Source organism: Ochotona princeps, chromosome 11, assembly GCF_030435755.1.
Source record: "Ochotona princeps isolate mOchPri1 chromosome 11, mOchPri1.hap1, whole genome shotgun sequence".
NCBI lineage: Eukaryota > Metazoa > Chordata > Mammalia > Lagomorpha > Ochotonidae > Ochotona > Ochotona princeps.
Window position 1 is genome coordinate 40369354 of NC_080842.1, and position 25964 is coordinate 40395317.

At 39.5% G+C, this 25964-nt stretch overlaps 1 protein-coding gene across 3 annotated transcripts in view; it reads left to right on the forward strand.

Annotated features, from left to right (window-relative positions):
* FZD3 (frizzled class receptor 3) overlaps window positions 1-25964 on the forward strand; it is a 71311-nt gene that overhangs the window by 26277 nt on the left and 19070 nt on the right. For all 3 annotated transcript variants that reach the window (XR_009246288.1, XM_004579092.4, XM_058670064.1), the window contains 3 exons: window positions 4544-4740; window positions 10464-11481; window positions 22249-22397. Coding sequence is in view for 2 of the 3 variants with exons in the window: in XM_004579092.4 (XP_004579149.1) it covers window positions 4544-4740; window positions 10464-11481; window positions 22249-22397 (1364 nt within the window). In the remaining variant the exon portion in view is untranslated. The remainder of the gene's footprint in view (window positions 1-4543; window positions 4741-10463; window positions 11482-22248; window positions 22398-25964) is intronic.

A 25964-nucleotide genomic window follows, 5' to 3' on the forward strand; every position in this document is an offset into this window, starting at 1 on the left:
GCAGATACCAGAAATTTAATTTTAGAAAGTTGTGTTCTAGTTTGTAAACTTCCTGTACCCTGGTCTTGATGGAAGTTTAATGTTTAGGGAGTACTAACAACGTTTTAAAATTCAATCAGCTAAAGCTCTTTTTTTCTGCTTCACAGATCTTTAATAGTATCCCCTATCTTATACTCGGCTTTTCAGGTTTTTTCAAGCTCTCTGACTTAATTCTGATTTTGCCAACATTAAAAAAATTAAGGTCAAAAATCAAAGCAGTTTGCATTTATTTTATATAAGTTTATTGAGATATAGTATGTATGCAAAAAACTACACATGGTTAAAGTTTTCAGTTTGATGAATTCTGACAGATATTATGACACCACCACCACACAATTAACATATAAAATATTACTGCTATCTGAACAGCTTTGTTTCTTTTTGTAGCCCAAACCCCTTCCCTGTACCAAATGATCAGGCATCTAGCATTAGGGATTACTTTTCGTTTTCTGGAGTTTTATGTCAGCAGAATCTTAACTTGTAATTTTAGATTTCTGATTTTCACCAAGCATGGTTGTTTCACTTCTTAAAAATGTCATGCCAGTTGACTTTGTTAAGGCAGTTGAGAATAGGGAATTTTTTCAGGTTCCTCATGCCCATCACACAGGCCTGTAACAGCTCTGTTGTCTTTTGACCATTATTTGGTCCCATTAAGCCACCAATTAGCAATGCTGTATATGATGTGTCTTTTTATTTATATGCTATTAAGACAGTTTTACAGAAGCTGAGACGTCAAGGAAAACAAATTGGTTAAGTATAAGGCCCTAGATAGGCACGGCAAAGTTTGAGCAATCCCTCGGTCTCATTTTTCCCCCCAAAGTATATATAATAGAATTAGTAGTACCTACCTTATAAAGCTGTTGTGAGTTAAATGAGATGATGTGTGTAAGGCACCTTGAATAATCCCTAACCTTTAGTCATGAAATGAAAGTATTAGGATACGGCATTTCAAACTAGTCTCACTGATTTAAAGCAAGGTTAGAAGTACAGAGTCGCATGCTCAGTGCAAGCAGCACAAAGTAGTCATTCAAATCAGTTTTGTAATTTACAGTGGGTTTCACAGATGGGGGTTTTAGTAACATTGTTACATAACAGTATCTGCTTGTTTGATACTTTATATTTTGTTTATAATATTGCCTAGCAAATTTGAAACTTTGGAACTTAAGACGTACATAGGCATCTGCTAATGATGTGTGAACATATATCAGCATATGTTGTAATCTTTTAACTTTTAAAAAATTTTTATATGCAACTCATTTGTGTATGTTTCTTGTTACATGTGTGAATATGCATATGTGTTTAATCCTTGCAATTTTATCCCTTGTACACATTTGCGTTACCTGCATGTGGTCAAGATACAGAGCTATTCTAGCACCACCACAATGTTCTCTCATTATTTATCTCTCCCTCATCACCTTTCCTGAGCCCAGAAAAGCATGACTCTGTTTCCCACAGCGTGATTTTGTCATTTTGAGAATATTGTATGCTAACCTTTTCGGGTGCTTTGGCAGAATACCACAGATTGGGAAACTTATAGAGAAATTTACAGAGAATTTTCTGAGAATTTTGAAAGTAGAAACACCCAAGATAAAGGTGCTGAGCAGGAGGCAGAGTGTGATTGCCCACGAATAGAGGGCTAAGGGAGCCAAATTTGTCTCTTAAATAGGAACTGACTCTTGCAGTGACAAACCCACTCATATAGTAACGAAATTGTGATGGCAGAGCCATAGTGGAATTATACGTATGTAATCTTTTGAGATTACTTTTTTTAAACTTAATTTAATGCCATTGGGGTCCAAGTTATTACATGTGTCAGTTGTCAATGCCTTTTCTCTCTCTCTCTCTCTTTCTCATGAAAGAATGCTGTGATTGGAAAGCAAGCGTCTACCTAGTGGGTAAGACACCTCATCCCCCCCCCATTTTAAAAAGATTTCTGTATTTTACTTAGAAGAGTTACAGAGAAGGAGAAGAGGAAGGAGGAAGGGAGAGAAGGAAAGAGAGAGAGACCTTCCATCCTTTGGTTTTCTCCCTATATGGTCAAATGGCCAGAGCTAGGCAGTGTGAAGCTGGGAGCCAGAACCTGCTGGGGCCCAAGGTCCTGGATCTTCAGCCCCTTTCTCAGGCCACCAGCAGGGAGCTGTGTCGGAAGTGGATCAGCTGGGACCTGAACCAGCACTCACATTGGAGGCAGGACCAGCCTGCCACACTTCTGTCTTTTAATTGCTGATTCCGCTTTATAGATGGATCAAGGTTTGTATAAACGTTCCCTCACTGAGGTTATTTCCAGCTCTTGCTGGTACAAACAAACCTGTGAATATTCTTGTTCACATTTTTGTGAGGACATTATTCCAAATTCTGTCCATTGATCTTTATGTCCTTTATGTTTGTCCTCATTCCAGTAGCATACTGTTCTGATTATTGTAGTTTTTTAAAAAATACTTTTTAAAAAAAAGACATTTATTTTTATTTGAGAGCCAGATTTAAAGAGAAGTGTGGAGATATATAGAGATCTTCCATCTGCTGATTCACCCCCAAAGGGGCTATAATGTTCCAAAGCTGAGCCTCTCTGAAGGCCAGGAGCCAGGAGCTTCCTCTGGGTCTCCCATGTGGGTGCCAAGGTACCAAGGACTTGAGCCATCCTGTGCTGCTGTCCCAGGCCAGAAGCAGGGAGCTGGATCACAAAGTAGAACAGATGGCCCTCAAACTGGTATCCAGGTGTTACCTAGATCTCATTCCTTTTATTTGCAATTTTGTCTCCATAACCTCTGAAGATCACCAAAAATTCGACTTGTTTCTTAGTTCTTTAGCACCTCTCTATGCAAAGAATTCTCAGCCTCTGGCCTTCCACCCATATTCAACAAATGTCTCCATGGAAAAAGTAGTGGCTGCACTTTGCAAGCCACCTCAAAGTTGTTTTTCATCAGTGATTCTCCAGCTTACATAAGTAACCCCAAAACATTTCCTCTTTCAAAGTTGTTCTTCATAGAAACATAGACTTACCACAAAGTACATAATTGGAAGTGATAGTCACATTTAGTCTATTATATATATTTTTTTATTTTTTATTTTTTTAAAGATTTACTTATTTCATTACAAAGTCAGATATACAGAGGAAGAGAGACAGAGAGGAAGATCTTCCGTCCGATGATTCACTCCCCAAGTGAGCCGCAACGGGCCGGTGCGCTGATCCGAAGCCGGGAACCTGGAACCTCTTCCAGGTCTCCCACACATGTGCAGGGTCCCAAAGCATTGGGCCGTCCTCGACTGCTTTCCCAGGCCACAAGCAGGGAGCTGGATGGGAAGTGGAGCTGCCAGGATCAGAACCGGCGCCCATATGGGATCCCGGGGCTTTCAAGGCGAGGATCCCAGCCGCTAGGCCACGCCACCGGGCCCTAGTTCATTATATATTGCCTATCCTGTTCGATCTATAATTCTTGGACTTCACTTTCTACATCTCTTGATTTTATGGTTTCATTATGTGTGAGAGACTTCTAGAGAATGTACATAATGTAGAGACAAATTGGTTATATAACTTGCTGTGGGAACAAAGTCTAACTTAGTCCAGTATTCTTTTTTCTACAAGGAAAGCTGTTATATAGACTTAAGTAGTGTTAAAAATTTTTTTGCAGAAATTGAGTATTTCTTAGTGGCAGGACTTGGTTATGAAAATACCTGTAGCTAGTTCAAAATCATTACTGACTTTTATATAAACTGTTACATGAACAGGAAAATATTCAATAGTCAATTTTGATCTATTCCTGTGTCTTAAAATAATTATCTTAATATGGTTTCATGTTTGACACCATAATTTTTCCTTTTGTATCTTTTTTTTTTTTTTTTAATTTTATTTATTTTAAAGGAAAGTCAGATTTACAGAGAGAAGAAGAGAGAAAGATCTTCCATTTGCTGATTCACTCCCCAAATGGCTGCAACAGCCGGGGCTGAGCCAGTCTGAAGCCAGGAGCTCTTCTTCAGGTCTCCCACATGGGCACAGGTCTTCCAGCTCCCTGTTTTTGGCCTGGCAAGGCAGCAAAGGAAAGCCTTGGGATCATGCCCTCATGTGGGAGACCCAGAAGAGGTTCCTGGTTCCTGGCTTACGGTCTGCTTAGTTCTGGCTGTTGTTGACCACTTAGGGAGTGAACCAGCAGATGGAAGGTCTTTCCCTCTTTTTCTCTCCTTCTCAATATATCTGCCTTTCCAGTAAAAATTAATAAATCTTTTTAAAAAAACATAAAATGAATTGTGTTACTATTAGTGATTCTCAATCCTGCCTCTTTACTAATCCTACGTATAACATTTCTAACATACATACAAATTATGGTATCTACCTCAGATGTAGCCAAATCAGATTCATTAGAGACAGAGCTAAGATTTTTAAAAATAAGAACTCTTCATAAATGTTTTAATAACCTTCTGAAACTTTAAAAAATGAATGTTGTAATGTATAAAGCCTTAACCCTTTTAAAGCCCTGTGTTTAATTATTCAATCTTAACTTTTCTCCAGCCATTCCATCCTATGGTGAATTTGGATTGTTCTCGAGATTTCCGGCCATTTCTTTGTGCACTGTATGCTCCTATTTGCATGGAATATGGTCGTGTCACACTTCCCTGCCGAAGGCTGTGTCAGCGAGCTTACAGTGAATGTTCGAAGCTCATGGAGATGTTTGGTGTTCCTTGGCCTGAAGATATGGAATGCAGTAGGTATGAAATTTTTCATTGATCATTGTGGCAGTTTAAATACCTTTACAATGTATATGTGTTAATGATTAAGGTACTTCTGTTAGTTATTTGTGTGTGTGTGTGTCACAAAATAACGTACCAAATCCAGGAAATGTCGCATGCTTTTCAAATTATACTCAGTTTGCAAGACTTATTAATTGAGGATTTGTTTATCTGACATCTTTACAGTTTTGTGTGAGCATCGTTAGTAATAGTATACTACACATGCACTCATCGTGTAATGTACTTATTGTGTTTTTCACGGAGAAGGAATATGCATGCCCACTTACCAATAATTATCTAGTTTTGTCCAGTTTTAATTTTTTTTTGATGGTTGCTTCAGACTTTTGTAAGAAATAAAATAATGTAGCTGCAATTGAAGGACCTTCTTTGATACTCATCTTAAACCTTTGCTGCCCGGGGTGAGGTAATCATGATGGATTTGTTGTTAATCATTTTCATGTTTTTCCCTTAATTCATTTATCAGATAAGTAAGGCAAAGAGGAAGAGACAGAGAGCTCCTGCTCTCTGCTTCCTTACCCCACGTGCCGGTGTTTGGCCATGAGTGGCTCGAGCTGGGCACTCAGACGATGGTGGCAGGAAGCCTGTTGTTTAGCCATCACTCCCGCTTCCTGGAGTGTGCACGAGCAGGAGGAAGCAGTCAGGAATCAGCTCAGTGTGCAAGCTCGGCACTTGGATGTGGGGGTGCAGAAGTCCTAACCACTGTCTTCCCTGTTTGTTAGGAATTTTTACTACATAGATGCATATTTATAACCACAATTTTTTACATGTTTGTATTTTAGGTCCAGTCTGTTCCTTTTCATTGCTGTATAATGGCCAGCTATATTGCCTTGTAGTTTTTAGCTGTTTCCTACTCAACATCATTTTTGTTGTTTCTAGACTGTTGTGAACATTAATTTTTTCCTTTATGAAAATTTTTTATCTTATAATAACCCTTGGAGAAATATAAAGCAGATATTACTATTGACAGATGGAGATGCTTGGGAAATAAAGCATGTGTTACTTTTTTGGAGTCAATTCACTGGCATTTTCCTTTTTATGTCCCACCTATTTGACTTATTCTCTTATCCAGCCCCATGTAAGCATTCATCTCTCTCCAAACACTTGGGAGTGCTTTTAGTTCTCTTTTAGAAGTCTGTAAATTTCTTGATCTTTATAACAATGGTGGTGAATTGCTTGGGCAGAAATCCTACTTTAAACCCCTTGAATTTGATTCCTGTTGTTTGGAATTGATAATTATCTATAATTATCAATAATTATAATTATGAAAACCTCACTGTAATCTTTATTTTAAGGGGATTAAATATATTTGATTTCTTCTTTGTGGCCTAGAATTCCTAATTGTAAAATTGTAAATTCTGGCAAATTATTGTTATTATTATTATTGGAAAGTCAGATATACAGAGAGGAGGTGAGACAGAGAAAGACCTTCTGTCCGATGGTTTACCCCAAGTGGCCGCAACAGCCAGAGCTGAGCCAATCTGAAGCCAGGAGCCAGGAGCTCTTCCGGGTCTCCCATGTGGGTGCAGGATCCCAAGGCTTTGGGCCGTCCTTGACTGCTTTCCCAGGCCACAAGCAGGGAGCTGGATGGGAAGCAGGGTCACCAGAATAGAATCGGCGCCCATATGGGTTCCTGGCACATGCAATGCAAGGACTTTAGCCACTAGACTATCATGCCAGGCCTGCAAATTGGTCTTTTATAATATTTTATTCTTCCTTCTCTTTTACCCTTGTTCCTAGTGTACTCATTGTCTTAGTTTATTTGTCCTCTGTAATACCACAGAGTGGGTTTTTTATAAACAGTAGAACTTAACTTTTTTACCCTTGTAGAGTCCAGGATGGCCCACAATGAGAACTCTGAAAGGTTGTTTCTGGAAGGGCTGTTCTCAACTTCCAAGGTGGTACCTGGTTGCGTTGTCTTCCAAGAGGAGGCAAATTGTTTCTACAGTGGGGGAGGGCAAGAGAGCGAGAGGACCAAACTCCCTCTGAAGCTTCTTTTGTAAGGGTGGTAATCTGTTTCTGACAGCAGGGCCCTCCTGACTTCATCACTTCCTTGAAGGCCTCACCTTTTAATACTATCACACTAACAGTTATGTTTCAGTGCATAATTTGGGGGCAACATTTAGACCGTAGCATCCCTTCAGACCATGTACGTCTCCACAATTTTGATTTTTATCCTCAGTCACCCCCTGTCTGATCTCATTTATGTTATTTAGCTTAAGTGTTTGGATCTCTTACTTGAGATAACATGCTTATTAGTGGTTTTACCTCATTCCTTTGCTTATTTAGGACTTCAAATGGACTACTTCGACCAATATCTCACCAATTAATTGAGTTATATATTTCAGAATTCCCAAACCACAGGAACCCTATTTGTAGCTAATTATTTTTATCAGGAAATTTTTTTGGTAAGTCTCCTTAACACTAATGTCCAATCTGTATGACTTGCTCATCTTGTTAAATCCATATCTCCCCTTTTTCACTGCAATCTCAATCTGTCCTCGTTTCCCCAAATCATAGGTGAAATTACTCCATTCTTCTTAGTTTCCTCCTTTGAAACTGTTTTGCTTCTACCTCTTGATTAATGCTTCTTCCCCAAGTTCAGTTTCTCTTATTCTGTAGCTTTCTTTGGATAAGCTCATCTCACTGATTTTAAACTCTCTATACTAATGATTCCTAAATCTAAATTTGTAGCCTTTTTTAAAAATCTCCTTGCTAAGCTCTAAGTGGGAATGAATCTTAGCTAGAATTGGTCTCAAATACTTCAATTTCAGCATATACAAAATTGACTTTATTTCTCTGCTTATTGATTCATTTCCCTTGGTTGTCATCTTCCGATGCTCCTTCTTTGACCCCAGCACCCACTTCCAATCACTTATACATTCTGTTTTTTTTTTTAAAGATTTATTTTTTTTTATTGGAAATGCAGATATACAGAGAGGAGGATCTTCTGTCCAATGATTGACTACCCAAGTGACCACAATGGCCGGAGCTGATTTTATATGTGTCTTAGTCTCTCTGCTTGTCTGTCTGGCTTGCTTGCTTTATTTATTTATTTATCTCTTTCGTTACTTGGTTAGTTATTTTGGCATCTCTTTAATTTGTTCTGTCCCCACGGATATCTTTATTCTCATTTTTGTCTAGTTCAGGTCTGTCTTCTGCACAGCTCCTAGTTATGGTTCATATTACTTGGATTAGGGTCACATGAGTATTAATTTAACGTTCATTGGTTCAACACATATTAATTGAATGCCTTTAGTTTGTTAGTCACTGTTGTGCATGGGCAGTGAGTGTGTAGTTCTCGAGGAAGTAAAATTCTAATGGTGGTAGTGGTGAAAGATAACAGCTAAATAGATGATGTCAAAATCGTAAAGAATAGGGCCCGGCGGCATGGCCTGGAGGCGCACCAGGATTCCATGTGGGTGCCAGTTCTAGTCCTGGCGGCTCCACTTCCCATCCGGCTCTCTGCTTGTGGCCTGGGAGAGCAGTTGAGGACGGCCCAGGGCCTTGGGACCCTGCACCCACGTGGGAGACCCAGAGAAGGTCACTTGGGGAGTGAATCATCAGACGAAAGATCCTCCTCTCTGTATATCTGACTTTGTAATAAAAGTAGATAAATCTTTAAAAAACAAAATCGTAAAGAATACCACAGGGCCCGGCGGCGTGGCCTAGTGGCTAAAGTCCTCGCCTTGAAAGCCCCGGGATCCCATATGGGCGCCGGTTCTAATCCCGGCAGCTCCACTTCCCATCCAGCTCCCTGCCTGTGGCCTGGGAAAGCAGTCAAGGACGGCCCAAAGCCTTGGGACCCTGCACCCGCGTGGGAGACCCGGAAGAGGTTCCTGGTCCCGGCATCGGATCGGCGCGTACCGGCCCGTTGCGGCTCACTTGGGGAGTGAAACATCGGATGGAAGATCTTCCTCTCTGTCTCTCCTCCTCTCTGTATATCCGGCTTTCCAATAATAATAAAATCTTTAAAAAAAAAAAAAAAAAGAATACCACAAAGAAAGAATAGTGTATGGTGACAGTGATACCATAGTGGGGAGCAGGGAAGATGTTTGTTAGTGTTACTAACAAGGAGAAATCCTTTCTGATGAGGCTAGGGAGGTGAACAAACTGAGGAAATAGATGATGCAAATATCCGGGAAAGAGCGATGCAGGCAGAGGACACAGCGGAGCATGTACAGAGGTCCTAAAGACAGAGCATACAGCGTGGATTCCAAGAGCTAGGGACTGGATCCTGGTGCAGCTGGTTGTGTTACTGCCTGTGATGCCAGCATCCCATACAAGCTCTGGTTTAAGTTTCAGCTGCTCCACTTCCTATCTACCTCCCTGCTGGTGCTCATGGGCAGGCAGCCACAGATGGCACAAGTGTTTGTGCACCTTCCCTGCCACATAGAGTTCTACACTCTTGGCTTCTGCCTAGTCCAGCCTCAGCGTTTTAGCCATTTGGAAAATCATCTGGCAGATGAAAAGATACTTTTCTCTCTCCCTCTTTCTCTCTCTCTGACTCTTCCTCCCTCTGTAACTCACTGCCTTTCAAATAAATAAATCTCTTTTTAAAGGTTTTTTTTTTTTTATTTTAATTTGAAAGAGTTACAGAGAGCAGGAGATGTAGAGAGAGATCTTTCATCCATTGGTTTACTCCCCAAATAGCTGTTACAGCTAGAGCTGAGCCAGTTAGAAGCCAGAAGCTTCTTACAGATATCCCATGTAGGTGCAGGGACCCAAGGACTTGGGCCATCCTCCATTGCTTTCTCAGGCCATAGTGGGGAGCTGGATGGGAAGTGGAAAAACTGAGATGTGAACCAGAGTCCATATGGGTTGCTGGTGCCACAGACAGAAGCTTAGCTTACTATTCTATGGTACCAGCCCCCCAAAAATAACTCTTTAAACAATAACATCAAAAACTAAAGAGCTAGGAAGCAATGCCAAGTGAATGAGAAGGAATGGAAAGTAATAAGATCAGAAAAATACTGGAACTGAAATCTCTGTGGCTCTGATAAAATTTGGATTTGATTCTGAGTGAGATGGGGAACCAGTTGACTGACTGGTTTTAAGCAGAACAGACATGATCATGAACACATTTGCTACATGTCTGCAGAAGACCACTCTGGTTATGTTGGCAGTTGGAGGTCCCCAGAGAATTAAGCCACTTAAAAGTTTGTATGTTAATCTCACATCACCTTGAACCATGTGTTTAGGGAAGATTTTTTTTTTTTTTTTAGCTCTAATGCTTAGATAAGTTCTGAGTCTAGGCTAAATTCAGAACTGTGTTAGAGTTTAAAGGTTAGGAAAAGAGTAATTTAGCTACTGTTCTGGTGGAGCTATATAATTGTATCTATATATTTTGACATTAAAATCTTACTCCAAACAATAGGTCCTTTATATTTTTTATATACTGTTACTAATTGATGGCTGTGTTTTACTATTTTAATGATGAATCCTGGTTTTGATGACAAGGCAAAATTATACAGAGAACATTGTCATTTTCACCCCAGTTATTAGAAATTTAGTTGTAGGACTCACACACAAGAAAATAACTTTTACTTTTTTTCCTGGTTATTGCAATTACCATCCACAGACTTGGAAAAAATAGGTCTTGGGGCTAAATTTAGAAATCCAAATTGTTCTGTTGCGGTAGATTTCCCCTTGAGTAAAAATCGCTCCCATCTTGTGTTTTTCAGGTTTCCAGATTGCGATGAGCCGTATCCTCGACTTGTGGACCTGAATGTAGTTGGAGATCCAACTGAAGGAGCCCCAGTGGCAGTGCAGAGGGACTATGGTTTTTGGTGTCCCCGAGAGTTAAAAATTGATCCTGATCTTGGTTATTCTTTTTTGCACGTGCGTGATTGTTCACCTCCTTGTCCAAATATGTATTTTAGGAGAGAAGAACTCTCATTTGCTCGCTATTTTATAGGATTGATTTCCATCATTTGCCTTTCTGCCACGTTGTTTACTTTTTTAACGTTTTTGATTGATGTCACAAGATTCCGTTATCCTGAAAGGCCTATTATATTTTACGCAGTCTGCTATATGATGGTGTCTTTGATTTTCTTCATTGGGTTTTTGCTTGAGGACCGAGTAGCCTGCAATGCATCCAGCCCTGCACAGTATAAAGCCTCTACAGTGACACAAGGATCTCATAATAAGGCCTGCACCATGCTTTTTATGGTACTCTATTTTTTCACCATGGCTGGCAGTGTATGGTGGGTAATTCTTACCATCACATGGTTCTTAGCAGCTGTGCCAAAGTGGGGGAGTGAAGCTATTGAGAAGAAAGCATTGCTGTTTCATGCCAGTGCGTGGGGCATCCCCGGAACTCTAACTATCATCCTTTTAGCGATGAATAAAATTGAAGGTGACAACATTAGTGGCGTGTGTTTTGTTGGCCTCTACGATGTTGACGCACTGAGATACTTTGTTCTTGCTCCCCTCTGCCTGTATGTGGTAGTCGGAGTTTCTCTCCTGTTAGCCGGCATTATATCACTGAACAGAGTTCGAATTGAGATTCCATTAGAAAAGGAGAATCAAGATAAATTAGTGAAGTTTATGATCCGGATTGGTGTTTTCAGCATTCTTTACCTCGTACCACTCTTGGTTGTAATTGGATGCTACTTTTATGAACAAGCTTACCGTGGCATCTGGGAAACCACGTGGATCCAAGAGCGCTGCAGGGAGTATCACATTCCATGTCCGTATCAGGTAAGGGAAACCTTCTTGCCAATTTCAGAATGTGTGAGTGAAAAGCAGGTGTGTGACTGTCTATTTGGAGGTAATATAAGCTGTTTGCAAACACTTTTTCATAAACCTTCAATTTGTACATTAAAAATTTAAAGTGAAGATAATTAACTTACATGGTAGTAAGCATGTAATAGACATACTTGTATGAACATCTTAAAAGGTGACTTACAAGTCTAAGATACTGACCTAATCAATTTACCTTTGTTACCACAAAACAGTTGTTTGTCGATTCCTCAAAAGTCCCAAATTTGTAGAACTCTGATAAAAAGAGCACTGTCATTTTCTGGAAATCTTACTGATGACCAGAATAGAAATTGTTTAGAGGGTTTTGTAAAAATAACAGAATGCAGTTATACAAACCCTTATATCTTCATTTTCTTTGTCTACTACTAATATTTTGCAATTTATCTTTAAAGACTTCTAAGTGTCTCCTAGTCACAGAAGCTTAGAATTTTAAATTCCCTCTTTAAGGTAGAGTTTTTAAAGATGTGCCACGTATACATACACACATACACATGGAGGGAAATTTGAACTTTAGAAATGTTAAGTGATTGTGCTGTTGCATAGTGAATAATGTTTTTTTTTTTTCTAAGATTTATTTTATTACAAAGTCAGATATACAGAGAGGAAGATCTTCTTTAGTTGGAAAGTCAGATTTACAGAGAGAAGGAGAGACAGAAAAGCTTTTCCATCTGCTGATTCACTCCCCAAGTGGCCATAATGGCTGGAGCTGAGCCTATTTGAAGCCAAGAACCAGGAGCTTCTTTGGGGGCTCCCACATGGGCACAAGGTGCCAAGGCTTTGGGCCATCCTCGACTGCCTTCCCAGGCCGCAAGCAGTAAGCTGGATGGGAAATGGAGCATCTGGGACACGAACCGGTGCCGTATGGTATCCACGTGCATGGAAGGCAAAGACTTTAACCACTAGATTACTGCACTGGGCCTTGTATTATTTCTTGAAAGTTTTTTTTTTTTTTTTTTTTTTTTTTTTGATACTATTATTCTTTAAAGGTTCTGCTTTTTTTTTTTTTTTAAAGATTTATTTATTTTTATTTGAAAGGCTGATTTGCAGAGAGAAGTAGAGACAGAGACCTTCATCTTTTGGTTCACTCCCCAGATGTCTGCAATGAATTGAGCAGATACAAACCCAGGAGCTATAAACATAGGGGCCCAAATGCTTGGGCCATCCTCTGCCATCTGCCCTGGCCTCCAGCAGGAAGCTGGATGGGAAGTGGGGTAGCCAAGACGTGAACCGGTACTGATATGTTGTCCCTACACCTGCAGGCAGACGATTAGCCAATTGAATCTTTGTGATAGCTCCTTCTTGAAAATTTTTGAGTGACTTTTCATCTTTAAACATTTTCATAACTAATAAGCCATTGTGTGGTATTAGTTTCCGGTGTAATAGTTTAAAATTTTGTAGTACCTATCTTGTACATATTTTCAATAACTTTGTTGCTCATGTTTGTGCTGTAGACAAAACTTTACTGCCATTTGTACAAATTTATAGCCATACAAATGTGTATAGTACATAACACTTGATCATGATAACTGGTTTGCTTCTAATCACTATTTTAGAATATACTGTAAAACAGTGTGGTTTGTTATACAGCAGCAGCCTTTATATAGCTCATGTTTACCCTATCGATTTCATCATTTTCTCTTAAGCTTCATTTGATTTCAAGTTGTATTTTTCACCATAACCTTCAGAATCCACTGCTAATGTTACCAGAAAGAGGCTATGTTTAGGGATTAACTTGGAAATGAAATAAACAGTGATTAAAGACTAAAAAGATAGAAAATCAGTAATGGTTTTTACTCTCTAGCCAAGTATGTCACATGCCACCATCACTAAAATCTTGAAGAGTAAGAACAAAATGATGGTATTCAAAATGTTTAATATAGAAGTATGTTTTTTAAAAGAACAAAGTGGTGAAAGCTATTAAGAGATACCTTATTGAAGGTAGTAAGATTAACAAGAATTTAAGAAGGGTCTATATCAGATATGGAAGAACTTTTTTTTCTTTTACCATTTATTATTTCGTGATAGAATTCCATAGGTCTAGGGAGGTATAGCTCAGTGGTAGAGCATTTGACTGCAGAATTCCATAGGTCTGGGATTTTTTCTTCCCCAACTTCTCTACCCTCCCATTGATTACCCTTGTATGATTACAACAGTATAGTCCTTCATGAACAGTCATAAGTCCATCATTCTACTGCTTAAGTGTATCCTGACATTGTAGTTATGGACAATGTCAGAGAGTCCAGGATCCTATTGTCAAGATATATTTAAGTTTAATTGGGATCCATCTTTGATTTGGAAGTAGAGATGCATACTGCTTTGTATCTTCACATCTGGATGTGATGATCTCTTTTATAGTTACTATACATCCCCTTAAATGAAAAGCCATAAAATCAACAGGAAGAAAAATTAAAAATTTACTACAGTATGAAGTCAAATAATTACATGCTACTGAATGACCCATATGTTGCTGTAGAAATGAAAAAGAATATAAAAAACCTTGAACAAAACAGTACTGCAGTATGACGTATGTGTCGCTAAGGAATTTTTGAAGAAATGAAAATAAAAAATCAAAACCCATGAGATGTAGCAAAAACAGTGTTGAAAGGGATATTTATGATATAATATCAGATGCTTACAAAACATTGAAATATCTGAAAAAATAATGCATCTCAAGGGCGAATCTTGAATCTCAAGGACTTAATAAAAAAGAAAAAATGAACAGGAAGCAAGAAATGATAAAGTAACAGTAAAAATAAAGAATTGAAACTAAAAAACTACAAATTGCAATAAGAAAGAGACTTTTTTTTTTTTTCAAAGATTGATTTATTTTCATTACAAAGTCAGATATACAGAGAGGAGGAGAGACAGAGAGGAAGATCTTCCGTCCGATGATTCACTCCCCAAGTGAGCTGCAATGGCCAGTGCTGCGCTAATCCAAAGCCAGGAACCAGGAACCTGTTCCAGGTCTCCCATGCGGTTACAGGGTCCCAATGCCTTGGGCCGTCCTCAACTGCTTTCCCAGGCCACAAGCAGGGAGCTGGATGGGAAGTGGAGCTACCAGGATTAGAACCTGCGCCCATATGGGATCCCGGGGCATTCAAGGCGAGGACTTTAGCTGCTAGGCCACGCCGCCGGGCCCAGAAAGAGACATTTTTTAAGAAGATAAGCAAAACAAACTTAGCTGGACTAACAAAGAAAAGCAAGAGAGAAAAACCAAGTAAAATCAGAAATTAAAAAAGGAAAAATCCTAAAAAATTAGTAAGGTGAACTCTTCTTGCTGAATGGATATTTTGATCATGATGTAGTAGCCTTATTCATCTCTTTTAATATTTTTCATGTCCAAGTCTATGTTATCTGATATTTAGTATGGCTATACCAGCTCATTTTTCCCTCCCATTAGCCTGGAATATCTTTTTCCATCTTTCACTCTCAGTTTCCACATATCTTTGTTAGTGAGATTTGTCTCCTATATGCAACTGATACATGAGTTTTACTTTTTGATCCAGTCCACTAACCTAAAACATCTGATTGATGAGTTAAAGCTATTTACATTCAGGGTTGATATTGATAAGCAGTAACTTGGTCCTGTCATTTTAGCCATGGATTGGTCATTGTTTGATTTAGTTTTCTTTTATTGTTTTATTGGGACATTCTTCACATTTGCCTTTGGTTTTGATAGGTGCTATTCCTCTTCTCTGTCAAGAGAACATCTTTAAGTATCATTTGTAAGGCAGGTCTGGAAGAACAAATTCTTTGAGCTTTACTGTGGAAGAATTTTATTTCATTTTCAAAGACAAAGGGAAGTTTTGCTGGGTATGAGCATTTTGTGGACTACAATTTTTTCCTATTAGAATAATGGAATATATCACTTCATTTTATTATGGCCTATAGTTTCCTCTGAGAGGTCAGCTGTGAATCTGATTGGGGTTCCTCTATATGTTAACTGATTTCTTTCATGTGCATATTTAAGAATCTTTTCCATGTGTTCAGCTGAAGGGAGCTTAATTATCATGTGTTGTGGCAAAGATCATTTTTGATCTACACTATTGGGAGTTCCATGCCCTTCCTGTATTTTGTTTCCCAATTCTTTCTCTAAATTAGGCAAGTCTTTGTTTATTATTTTATTAAATACGTTTTAAAATCCATATTCTCTTTCTGTGCCTTCTGGAACTCCCATAACTCTCATATTCAACCTTTTAATAGTGTCCATTAATTCTTGAATACTTTTCTTAGTTTGACTTAATTCCTGTTCCAGCTTTTTGATTGTTTCACCATTGTTGAAGGAAATATCTTCCAATTCTGAGATTCTTTCTTCTTCCTCACTTGTTCTATTACTGAGGCTTTCCACTGAATTTTGAAATTGTTCCATTTTGTCCTTCATTTTTAATAATTTAGCTTGATTTTGTTTCTTATTTCTTATTAAGCAATTTCTTATATGACATATTTCTTAAATTCCTTGAATGCCTGTATGTGCTTCTTGTTAAGAAGCTTTATAACAAGTTTTTAAAAGTCTTTATCCCCCATTTTCTCAGTCTTTTCCTCAGTTAGCTCTGAGGTTGACAAATTCTGCTGCTTTTTTGAGGGGGAGGCATCAGTAGTATTCATTGTGCCTCTGTCTCTTGATTTGCTCATGGTCATTGCAGTTCTGGTTAACAGATTCCTCTCCTTAGGGCAGCTTTCTAGACTGTGTTGCCCACTGGGCTACAGGTCAAGTTTACTGATTGCTTTAAGAGCCTGGTTCTTTGCATTCACTTTTGCAACTCCCTCCCAGGGAATCTCCCTCCCAGGCTTTTGTGCTAGGCTTCCACCACAGTCTCCGCCAGCCCAGCTCCTGGCTCACCACTTTCCACCCACTGTGATCCTGTGCTGTGGCCACAGCATTGCCTGCTCAGCTTTCTCCCACTCCTAATTCAAGCAGTGCGTAAGATTATGGAGACACCAGCTGTTCTAAATCGTTAGGTTGCCAGCAATGCTGTTCTTGTTGGAACTTGCTGGCTGTTATGTTAGAAGGCCACATGGACTTATTTTGGGTGGAACCTGTAGGATGCCAAGTTGGTGCCTTTTTTCTAGTGAGAACAGTACAATGTATTGAGCTAGAAGAGAGTTTGCTTCCAATTTAGCACCTGTGCAGCTTGCTGTTGTTTCTTTAGCTCCACAACCTTTTCCTCAGTACACAGAATGGTGTCCAGTGTGACACTGATGGAAGTCTGGGCCTGCAGACCATTAGGTCTGGAGGCCACTGAAGCTATTTTGAGTGGAACCTATAGGCATCCAAGTGGTACTGTTTTCCCTGTCAGACCAGAACAATATGTTGAGCCGGACATGGTTTCTCTCCAACCTTATCACATGTGCAGCTCGCTGTTGTCCCTCCAACCCCACAGCTTTTTCCTCAGTACACAAAATCACAACTGATGTGGCACTGCTGTGGGTATGAGCTGTGAAATTCACCCTGTTCCTACACCTGCCTCCTTGGACTCTGCCACTCTGCTTCTGCTCTTGGTTGAATCAAGCAAATCAGCAGGACAGGGAGTTCTTTGCCTGGGTTCACCTTCTGAGGTCCCAGTGAACTTTCCTTCCCATCTGGCTGCTGGTGGAGCTCTGATGGCCAATTGCTGACCGCCATTGGAGTATATGATCACTACAGCACCGTTCCACTGTTTCCCCATGTCCATGGGTCTCCAGGTGACCCTTTGCCATTGTCCTGTCCTCTCTTATTTCCCAGGATTGCGGCCTCTGCTTCATCCTAGCTCTTCATTCTCCATCTGTTTAAACATGTTCTTGCCCTATTCCGCCATCTTGTTTCTAGATATGGGGAAACAATTAGAGACCAAAAACAAACACATCTCTCCTTGAACTAGGATGATCACAGTCAAAGCAGTGTTTGTGGTGTCGAGAGAAAAGCTGGATATGACTACGACATTGAATTTACTGCCTACTCTGGGTGGTTTGAACAGTTCAAGGATCATTATTCATCATAGTATGTGGATGTGAATAGTGAGTCTGCAAGTACTGATGGAAGGACAGCTGAGGGTATCTGGAGACTACAGATAGACTGATTGTAGAGGAAAACTGAATGATCCACAAAGTCAGGAAACATGCCACAAAGGACTTTCATATTTTTTCTTAAAAAGAAGAAAAGATTATTTGTTTGAAAGGCAGAATTACAGAGAGAGAGGGACAAGCTGAGAAATCTTCCATCCACTGGCTCATTCCTCAGATGTCTGCAATGGCAGAGTCTAGGCCAGGCTGAAACTAAGAACCTAAACCTACATCCTAATTTTCCATGTGATATGCAGACCCAGTCACTCGGACCCTCTTCTGCTCCTTTCCCAGGTTCATTAACAAGGAGCTGCATTGAAAGTGAAGCAACCATATGTTGAACCAGCATTCATATATGAGAGGCTAGCATTGCTGGCAATAGCTTAACTCGAAGTGCCATTGTACCAACCCCAGGCTTTCATCCTTAAAAAGGCCACGGTAATGCCAGGTTTAAGAGCTTTTAGGAACAGGATCACAGTTTTACTTCAGTACAGTGTTGCCTGCTATAAGTTGAAACCCATTGTGATCTGACAGTGAGGAGACCAGCATACATAAGGTCAATGTATTGCTGAAGCAATATAGAAGTCATGTACGACCCAGCTCCTCTTCCAGTATGGCCTCAGAATTGCTATGCTAATGAGTTGTACTGTTTGAAGAATAATACACCCTTTCATGATTCTGCTTATCACTGAAAATGTGTCCGTATACCCGCATTTAAAAAATTGTTTGAGAGACCCAGAAATCTCCCATCCACTGGCCCACTCCCCTAAATACCCACAACTGCCAGGACTGGGCTGAACTAAAGCCAGGAACAAAGAGCTCAATACAGGACTCTAGTATGGGTGGCAGGAACCCAGTTACTTAAACCATCACCACTAACTTCAAGGGTTAATGTTGTAAGGAAGTTGCTGACGAGCTCAAGCCAGGTAGCAAACCCAGGCACACTTAGGGAAGATACATGTTTCCATATAGGACCTACAGATTAAGACATTAAGAAATCTGTGTCTTAACCTATAGGTCCCATATGGTCATCCTAACTTCACAATGGGATTTGTCCTTGGAAACATCTGTGGATCAGGGAGCTCTAGAAAGTCAACTATCTGAGGAGAATCTTTGACTAGGCCATTGTTGAAACTGAAAAAAAAAAAAACACACCAACAAGATGTACAATTATTGAAGGATTACAAAATCTTTTACTACATCAAAAATCTTGCTTGGACTTGTAATTTACCAAGGAGTGTATAAATGGCATCTGGAAGAAGATGCTTAAGAAATTTTGACTTCTAGAGCAGTCACAAAGGATGCAGAGGTTGCAGAAATCAACAAGGCTGTGATTGAGATGGCAAGCAGTTTTAACATGATTGTGGATGAGGATGGGAGGAGCTTTTAGTGGTGGAATTGATTAATGAGAAATTATTGGGACTGGAGCAAGAGCATGTAACTGAAGGAGAGGTGAAGAATTTCCATGAAAATCTAGTGAGGACTTCAGCAGAAAGTTTTACAGATCTCAACAAGTGCATTTAAAAGTTTAAAAAAATGTGCCCCATGCCAAAAATATTTAGCAGAGAAGATTGTTTATATCTATTTTGTGTCTATAAGCAACTTTATAATGAGAAAACAAGAGAAATGAAATTCACATAGTAGGAGTTGCTCAAGACTCACTGAGCCAAGTGGCCAATGAATGTGAAAACACAGGATATTATCCTGCACTACTGTAGACTTTATAAATACCATATATGTAGACTACAATAAGCTTTATAAAATACATTTTCAATAAGCCCACCTGAATTGTAATTTTCTAAACTTTTTGATTTTTAAAACTTTGTGACTCTGCAGTCATGCATAGTAGTAGTGATTACACTACTAGTGATCAGAGTAGTACTTGGCACACGAGTTTACACCTGGTTATATGCTAGAGCTAGCTCACACAGGTTCAGAAGAGTCCACTACCTGGAGCGCTCCATGAGTCCATTGGTAGCTTGAAAACGGCCATAGACATTGGCACATTCTGCAAACGATGGCTGCACTCCACCCAAAGAGACAGCCGTTAAGCATTTACTAACACATCTCTATTGTTTTTTTCCTTGTTCCACCTAATGATTGGGATTCAGCCTCCAAAGGGCCATGATCCAAAGGGACTAGAGCAGCTGAGACAACTGTATATTGCTGGTCTGAACTTTGAAACTACTGACGATAGTTTGAGAGAGCGTTTTGAGAATTGGGGCACACTCACAGACTGTAAGGTAATAACAGACTCCCCCAAATAAAATATTGCAAGGGCTTTGGTTTTGTAACTTGTTCTTCTAATAAACGGTAGCAATGCATACTGAACCACACAAAGTTGATAGGTGTGTGGTGGAACCACAGAGTTCTTTCTAGAGAGGATTCAGTAAAGCATGGTGCCATCTAACAGTGAGGGAGGCCTTTGCTGGTAGTCTTAAAGAAGATACGGAGTATAATTTTTTTAAAAGATTTTTTATTATTATTGGAAAGCCGGATATACAGAGAGGAGGAGAGACAGAGAGGAAGATCTTCCATCCGATGATTCACTCCCCAAGTGAGCCGCAACGGGCCGGTATGCGCCGATCCGAAGCCGGGACCAGGAACCTCCTCCGGGTCTCCCACGTGGGTGCAGGGTCCCAAAGCTTTGGGCCGTCCTCGACTGCTTTCCCAGGCCACAAGCAGGGAGCCGGATGGGAAGTGGAGCTGCCGGGATTAGAACCGGTGCTCATATGGGATCCTGGGGCTTTCAAGGCGAGGACCTCAGCCGCTAGGCCACGCTGCTGGGCCCAATACGGAGTATAATTTGAGTGACTACTTTGAGAAGAATGACAAGGTTGAAACCTTAGAAGTTATAAAGACAGAGCAGAAGTTATATTTGCAGAAGAGACTGTGGTGGTGATAGACCAAGCTGTGGAAACCAGGGGAGTAAATTTGGTGGAATGGGAGAGTTATAGTGAAGGAGAAAATTTTACTATGGTGGTAATGGAAACGACAGTGATTTTGAAAATTATAATGGACAGCAATAAAGAAATTATGAGCCCCTTAAAGAGAGAAGTTTTGATGAAAGAATCTCAGGCCATCCTTGTGGTGTTAGTTATAAAGCTGGTTCTGAAAGTGGTAGATACAGTAACAGAAGGTTCTAAAAACAGCAGAAAAGAACTACAGTTTTTAATAGGACAGAGAACAAGGAGAGGTCGGGAAAGCTTTGGATTACTTTGAAAAAGTTATTCCCAAATGCATTTAGGGGAACTGAAAGTCTGCCTCAGAAGAACAAAGGTCTGTAGTCAGAAAGTCACTGCAACTTAAACAGAAAACCATACTTACTGCAGTTTGCAAAAAGTACAGCTATTGATTATTGCAACATGTCAATTAGATGTATATTTCTGTGCCATCCCGGAAAGTGTTTCCTAATAACCTTCCAATCACTTGTTTTTATGTTTGGAATGTTCATGCTTTTAAAATAATTAAATCCTCCATTTTTCCACAATCTTTTAAGAATTTTAAAATGCATAATATTGACCTTATTCAAAGCCCAAAGTTACAAAAACTATATAGGCAAGGTCCTTCTGTCCTTAACTGTATTATCTAATTTCCAAACAGCCCTCCGTAAGGATACCTTGGAGTATTATAAAGAGTTTGTATACATCTTTTCAGAGTTATCTAAGTACAAATGAGGGTATTCAGTTATAGCCAGTTACAGCAACAGAAAATTGACTATGATGCCAGTATATGAAAGTATCTATTTCTCCACATAGTATACTACTAGGCATTTGCCTCTTATTGATAGGTTAAGAGATAGAGGCTTTGTATAATTTTAACTGACTCTGAACTCTTGTTCTTTTTTTTTTCTGTAAATAATGCATCTTTTGGCCATTTTTTTTTTTTACAAATTGTAGGCTTTTTACTTAATTATACTTTTTAAAGATTTATTTATTTTTATTGTAAAGTCAGATATACAGAGAGAAGGAGAGACAGAGAGGAAGATCTTCCGTCCATTGATTCACTGCACTGATCCGAAACCAGGAGCCACATGGGTGCAGGGGCCCGAGTCCTTGGGCTGCTTTCTAATGTTCATTAGCAGGGAGCTTGATCAGAAGTGGAGCATCCAGAACTCAGACTCGTGCGTTTGAGGGATGCTAGCATCACAGGCAGTGGCTTTACCCTTTGTACCACAATGCCACATTTTAAAAAAAATGTTTTTAAAAGCTTATCTGACTACAGACTATAAAAATGGACTTTCTCAAAAGCTCACTTTTATGAAGAGGAGACTTAAAAAATAGAATAGGCGAATGAAGGACATAGTAAACCTAAGAACAAAATTAATAAAAGGAAGGGATTAATACTTCCTCATTGTGAAATTGACCAAGAAGAATTTAGATATTATCTGAGCCTTTCTTACTGTACATGGTTTATTTTCTAAGATAATAATCTTTTTCCTTAGAAGGTGTCTAATGTCAGCTAATAAAACAATATGTAGTCCAGTATAGAGAATATGAATTTTCAGTATATTTTTTTCTATATAACAAGAAAATTACCTATGGACTCTTGTAAGTGAAAAATCAAATCTTTAGAATATTTTACTATTTATTTTAAATGTTTATAAGACCTATTAGTAGAAAGTTCTTTTATATGCTTAAGATATTTTTCTTTACTTTCTTGTAGGTGACTCAAATGAGTCGTCCAGACCTGATTCTTTTTCTCATGAAATACCTGATGGCTCTCATAGTTGGTATTCCCTCTGTATTTTGGGTTGGAAGCAAAAAGACATGTTTTGAATGGGCCAGTTTCTTCCATGGTCGTCGGAAAAAAGAGTAAGTTTTAATGTCACAATATTCATGCATCTCACCTTTATGAAAGTTTTTTGCAGTGCTTATGTCAAAGGCTTATTTATAACTCATGTTGAGTATAGAGAAATATTAACTCAAAACTATACCCTTGCCAGAAGTGACCAGTTACGATTGGTACAATAGCATGTTTTAATTAAAACATTTATTTTGAGCAAAACAGCCAGGTAACACTAAGCTTGAAGTATGCTCCTGAGATAATTCAGAGTATTTAGAGGATGAATAATATTTATGCGGAAAAGAATCCTAATTATGGGACAAGTGTCGTAGCACATCATGTAAAACCAGTGCCACCTGCAACACTGGCAATCCTGGCCATTGTGGCCATTTGGGAAGTGAACCAGTGGAAGGAAGAAATATTTATATATCTCTAAGCCTCTTTCTCTGTAACTGTCTTTTAAATAAACAATTAGCTATAACAAAAAATGTTGATTTTCTTAAGAAAAAAAGTTTGAAAGGCAAAATTTGTGAGAGAGAGATTAACCTCCCCCCAGATGCCAGTACCCACAGTAACCAGGTCTGGGGTAGGCTAAAGCCAGAAGCCTATGTCTCTAAACAAGTCCACCACCTGAGTGACAGGGTGTCAACATTTGAGCCCAAGGGTGTATCAGCCGGAAGCTGGAGTCAGCAGCAGAGCCAGGCCTCGAACCCAACCAGTCCAGTCTAAGGACGTGGGCATCCCAACCGGCATCTTTACTGCCATGTCAGATACCCATAGTTTTCTTAAAAAAACAAGTGAATGTTTTTTATACATTCTTTCATAATCCTCCTGATATTCCTGCAAAGGTTTGTGTGGGTTTTCATTTGTGTTTTACAGACCATAAAGCTAAGACAAAAAGAGGTTAAGCTCTTGGCCAAAGTCACTCGGGTATTCAGAGTTAAGCTTCCATTTCTGATTGTTCATTACTGTTCCAGTATACCAGCAGTGTTAAAGAGATAAGCTGTTACTTTATTCTGATGCAGTAGATGCTAAAAGTTTTATAACTGATTTCTTGGAGGGAGGAGGTGTAATTACAGCCTAGAGCTGTTGAAATAAAAATAATCAAGAGTGACAGCAGTATTCTTGTATTCCTGACTTTAATGCAAATATCTTGGTGGCTTCTGGTGTGCCTGTTATCATGATCCTGGAGTTTGGATTCAGATAGATACGTTTTGTTTCTTCACAGAGTTATTCCTTATCTCTCTGTATACTCCATAATTTTTGAAATTATGAATATCACTAAAAGCATTAAATGAGCATGTGTATATAAAATACTCAACAAATAATTCATTCTCCTCAGCCCTTCTACCTCAGCATGAAAAATAACAAAAGTGGGCCCGGTGGCGTGACCTAGAGGCTAAAGTCCTTGCCTTGAAAGTCCCAGGATCCCATATGGGTGCCGGTTCTAATCCCGGCAGCTCCACTTCCCATCCAGCTCCCTGCTTGTGGCCTGGGAAAGCAGTCGAGGACGGCCCAGTGCATTGGGACCCTGCACCCACGTGGGAGACCCAGAAGAGGTTCCTGGTTCCAGGCATCGGATTGGCGTGCACCGGCCATTGCGGCTCACTTGGGGAGTGAATCATGGGACGGAAGATCTTCCTCTCTGTCTCTCCTCCTCTGTGTATATCTGGCTGTAATAAAATGAATAAATCTAAAAAAAAAAAGAAAAAAGAAAAATAACAAAAGCAAATAATAAAAATTCTTATGTAATTTTTTTATTTATTTACTTTTATTGGTAAGGCAGATTTATAGAGAGAACGAGAGACAGTGAGAAAGACCTTCCATCCTTTAGTTCACTTCCCAAGTAGCCACAATGCCTGGAGATGAGCTGATTCAAAGCCAAGAGCCAGGAGCTTCTTTCAGGTCTGCACATAGGTACAGGATTCAAAGGCCTTCAGCCATCTTCTACTGATTTCCCAGAGCACAAACTGGGAGCTGGATGGGAAGTGGAACATCCAGGACACAAAGCAGCACCCATATGGGATCCCAGCACATGGAGGTAGTGGTTAAGCTACCATACCATTATAATATTAAGTTAGCCAGTTAAGCCACCATGTCAGGCCCAGTTCTCACGTAATTTAAAAACTTAGACTATACTTTCTCAGGTTCTTTATGAATATATGACCCAAACTTGTTTTTTTTTTTCTTTTAATTATTTATTATTTTACTTCATTAATTACATTGTATTATGTGACACAGTTACATAGGTACTTGGGTTCTCCCCACCCCTCCCCAAACCCTCCCACCATGGTGGATTCCTCCACCTTGTTGCATAACCACAGCTCAAGTTCAGTTGAGATTCCCCCATTGCAAGCGTATACCAAACATAGAGTCCAGCATCTTATTGTCCAGTCAAGTTCAACGGCTTCTTAGGTATACCCTCTCTGGTCTGAAGACAGAGCCAGCAGAGTATCATCCCAGTCAATTGAAAGCTCCGACATACCATCAGCAAAAATTTACATCATTATGGAATTAATTGACATAATAATGAGTAACCAATATGTTAAAAGCAAATGCGAGTTCCCAGCCACCTTCTGTGACCACCTCACCTACACTTCAATTTTAGTTTATACACAACATATAACATTCATAACATAACATGTTATACATAACATCATATCATCTTAAATTAAGGCAAACATGTGGTATTTAACCTTTTGGGATTGGCTCATTTCCCTTAGCATTATGGTTTCCAGTTTGGCCCATTTGGCCACAAAGAACTGCATTTTGTTTTTTTTAATAGCTGAGTAGTATTCCATGGAGTAGATGAACCATAGCTTTCTTATCCAATCCTCTGTTGATGGGCATTTTGGTTGCTTCCATGTTTTTGCAATTACTGATTGTGCTGCTATGAGCATAGGAGTGCATGTTGGTTTCTCATAAAACAATTGTTCTGGATATATTCCTAGGAGTGCTATTGCTGGATCATACGGTATGTTGAATTTGAGTTGTTTGAATATTCTCCATACTGATTTCCATAGAGGCTGTACCAGCCTGCAGCCCCACCAGCAGTAGAGTAGGGATCCCTTTTCCCCGCAACCTCGCCAACAAGTGTTGTTGGTGCTTTTATTCATGTGGGCCAGTCTTACTGGTGTTAGGTGGTACCTCATTGATGTTTTAATTTGGATTTCCCTTATTGCCAGGGAACTTGAGCATTTTTTCATATGTTTATTTGCCATTTGGGTTTGTTCCTTTGTGAAGTGTTTGCCCATTTCCCGTGCCCATTTCTTGAGTGGCTTGTTTGTTTTGACATTTTGGTTGTTTTGTAGCTCTTTGTATATTCTGGAGATCAGCCCTCTATCACCTATGTCGTGTGCGAAGATCTTCTCCCATTCTGTGGGTTGCCTTTTTACTTTGTTGATTGTTTCTCTAGCTGTACAGAAGCTTCTTAGTTTGATGAGGTCCCAATTGTTTATTTTGGTCTCGATTTCTACTGCATTTGGAGTCTTTTTTAGGAAGTGAGGGCCTACCCCTAAGTGTTGCAGTGTGTTTCCAACATTTTCTTCCAAAAGTTTTAAGGTTTCTGGATGTAGGTTTAGATCTGTTATCCATTT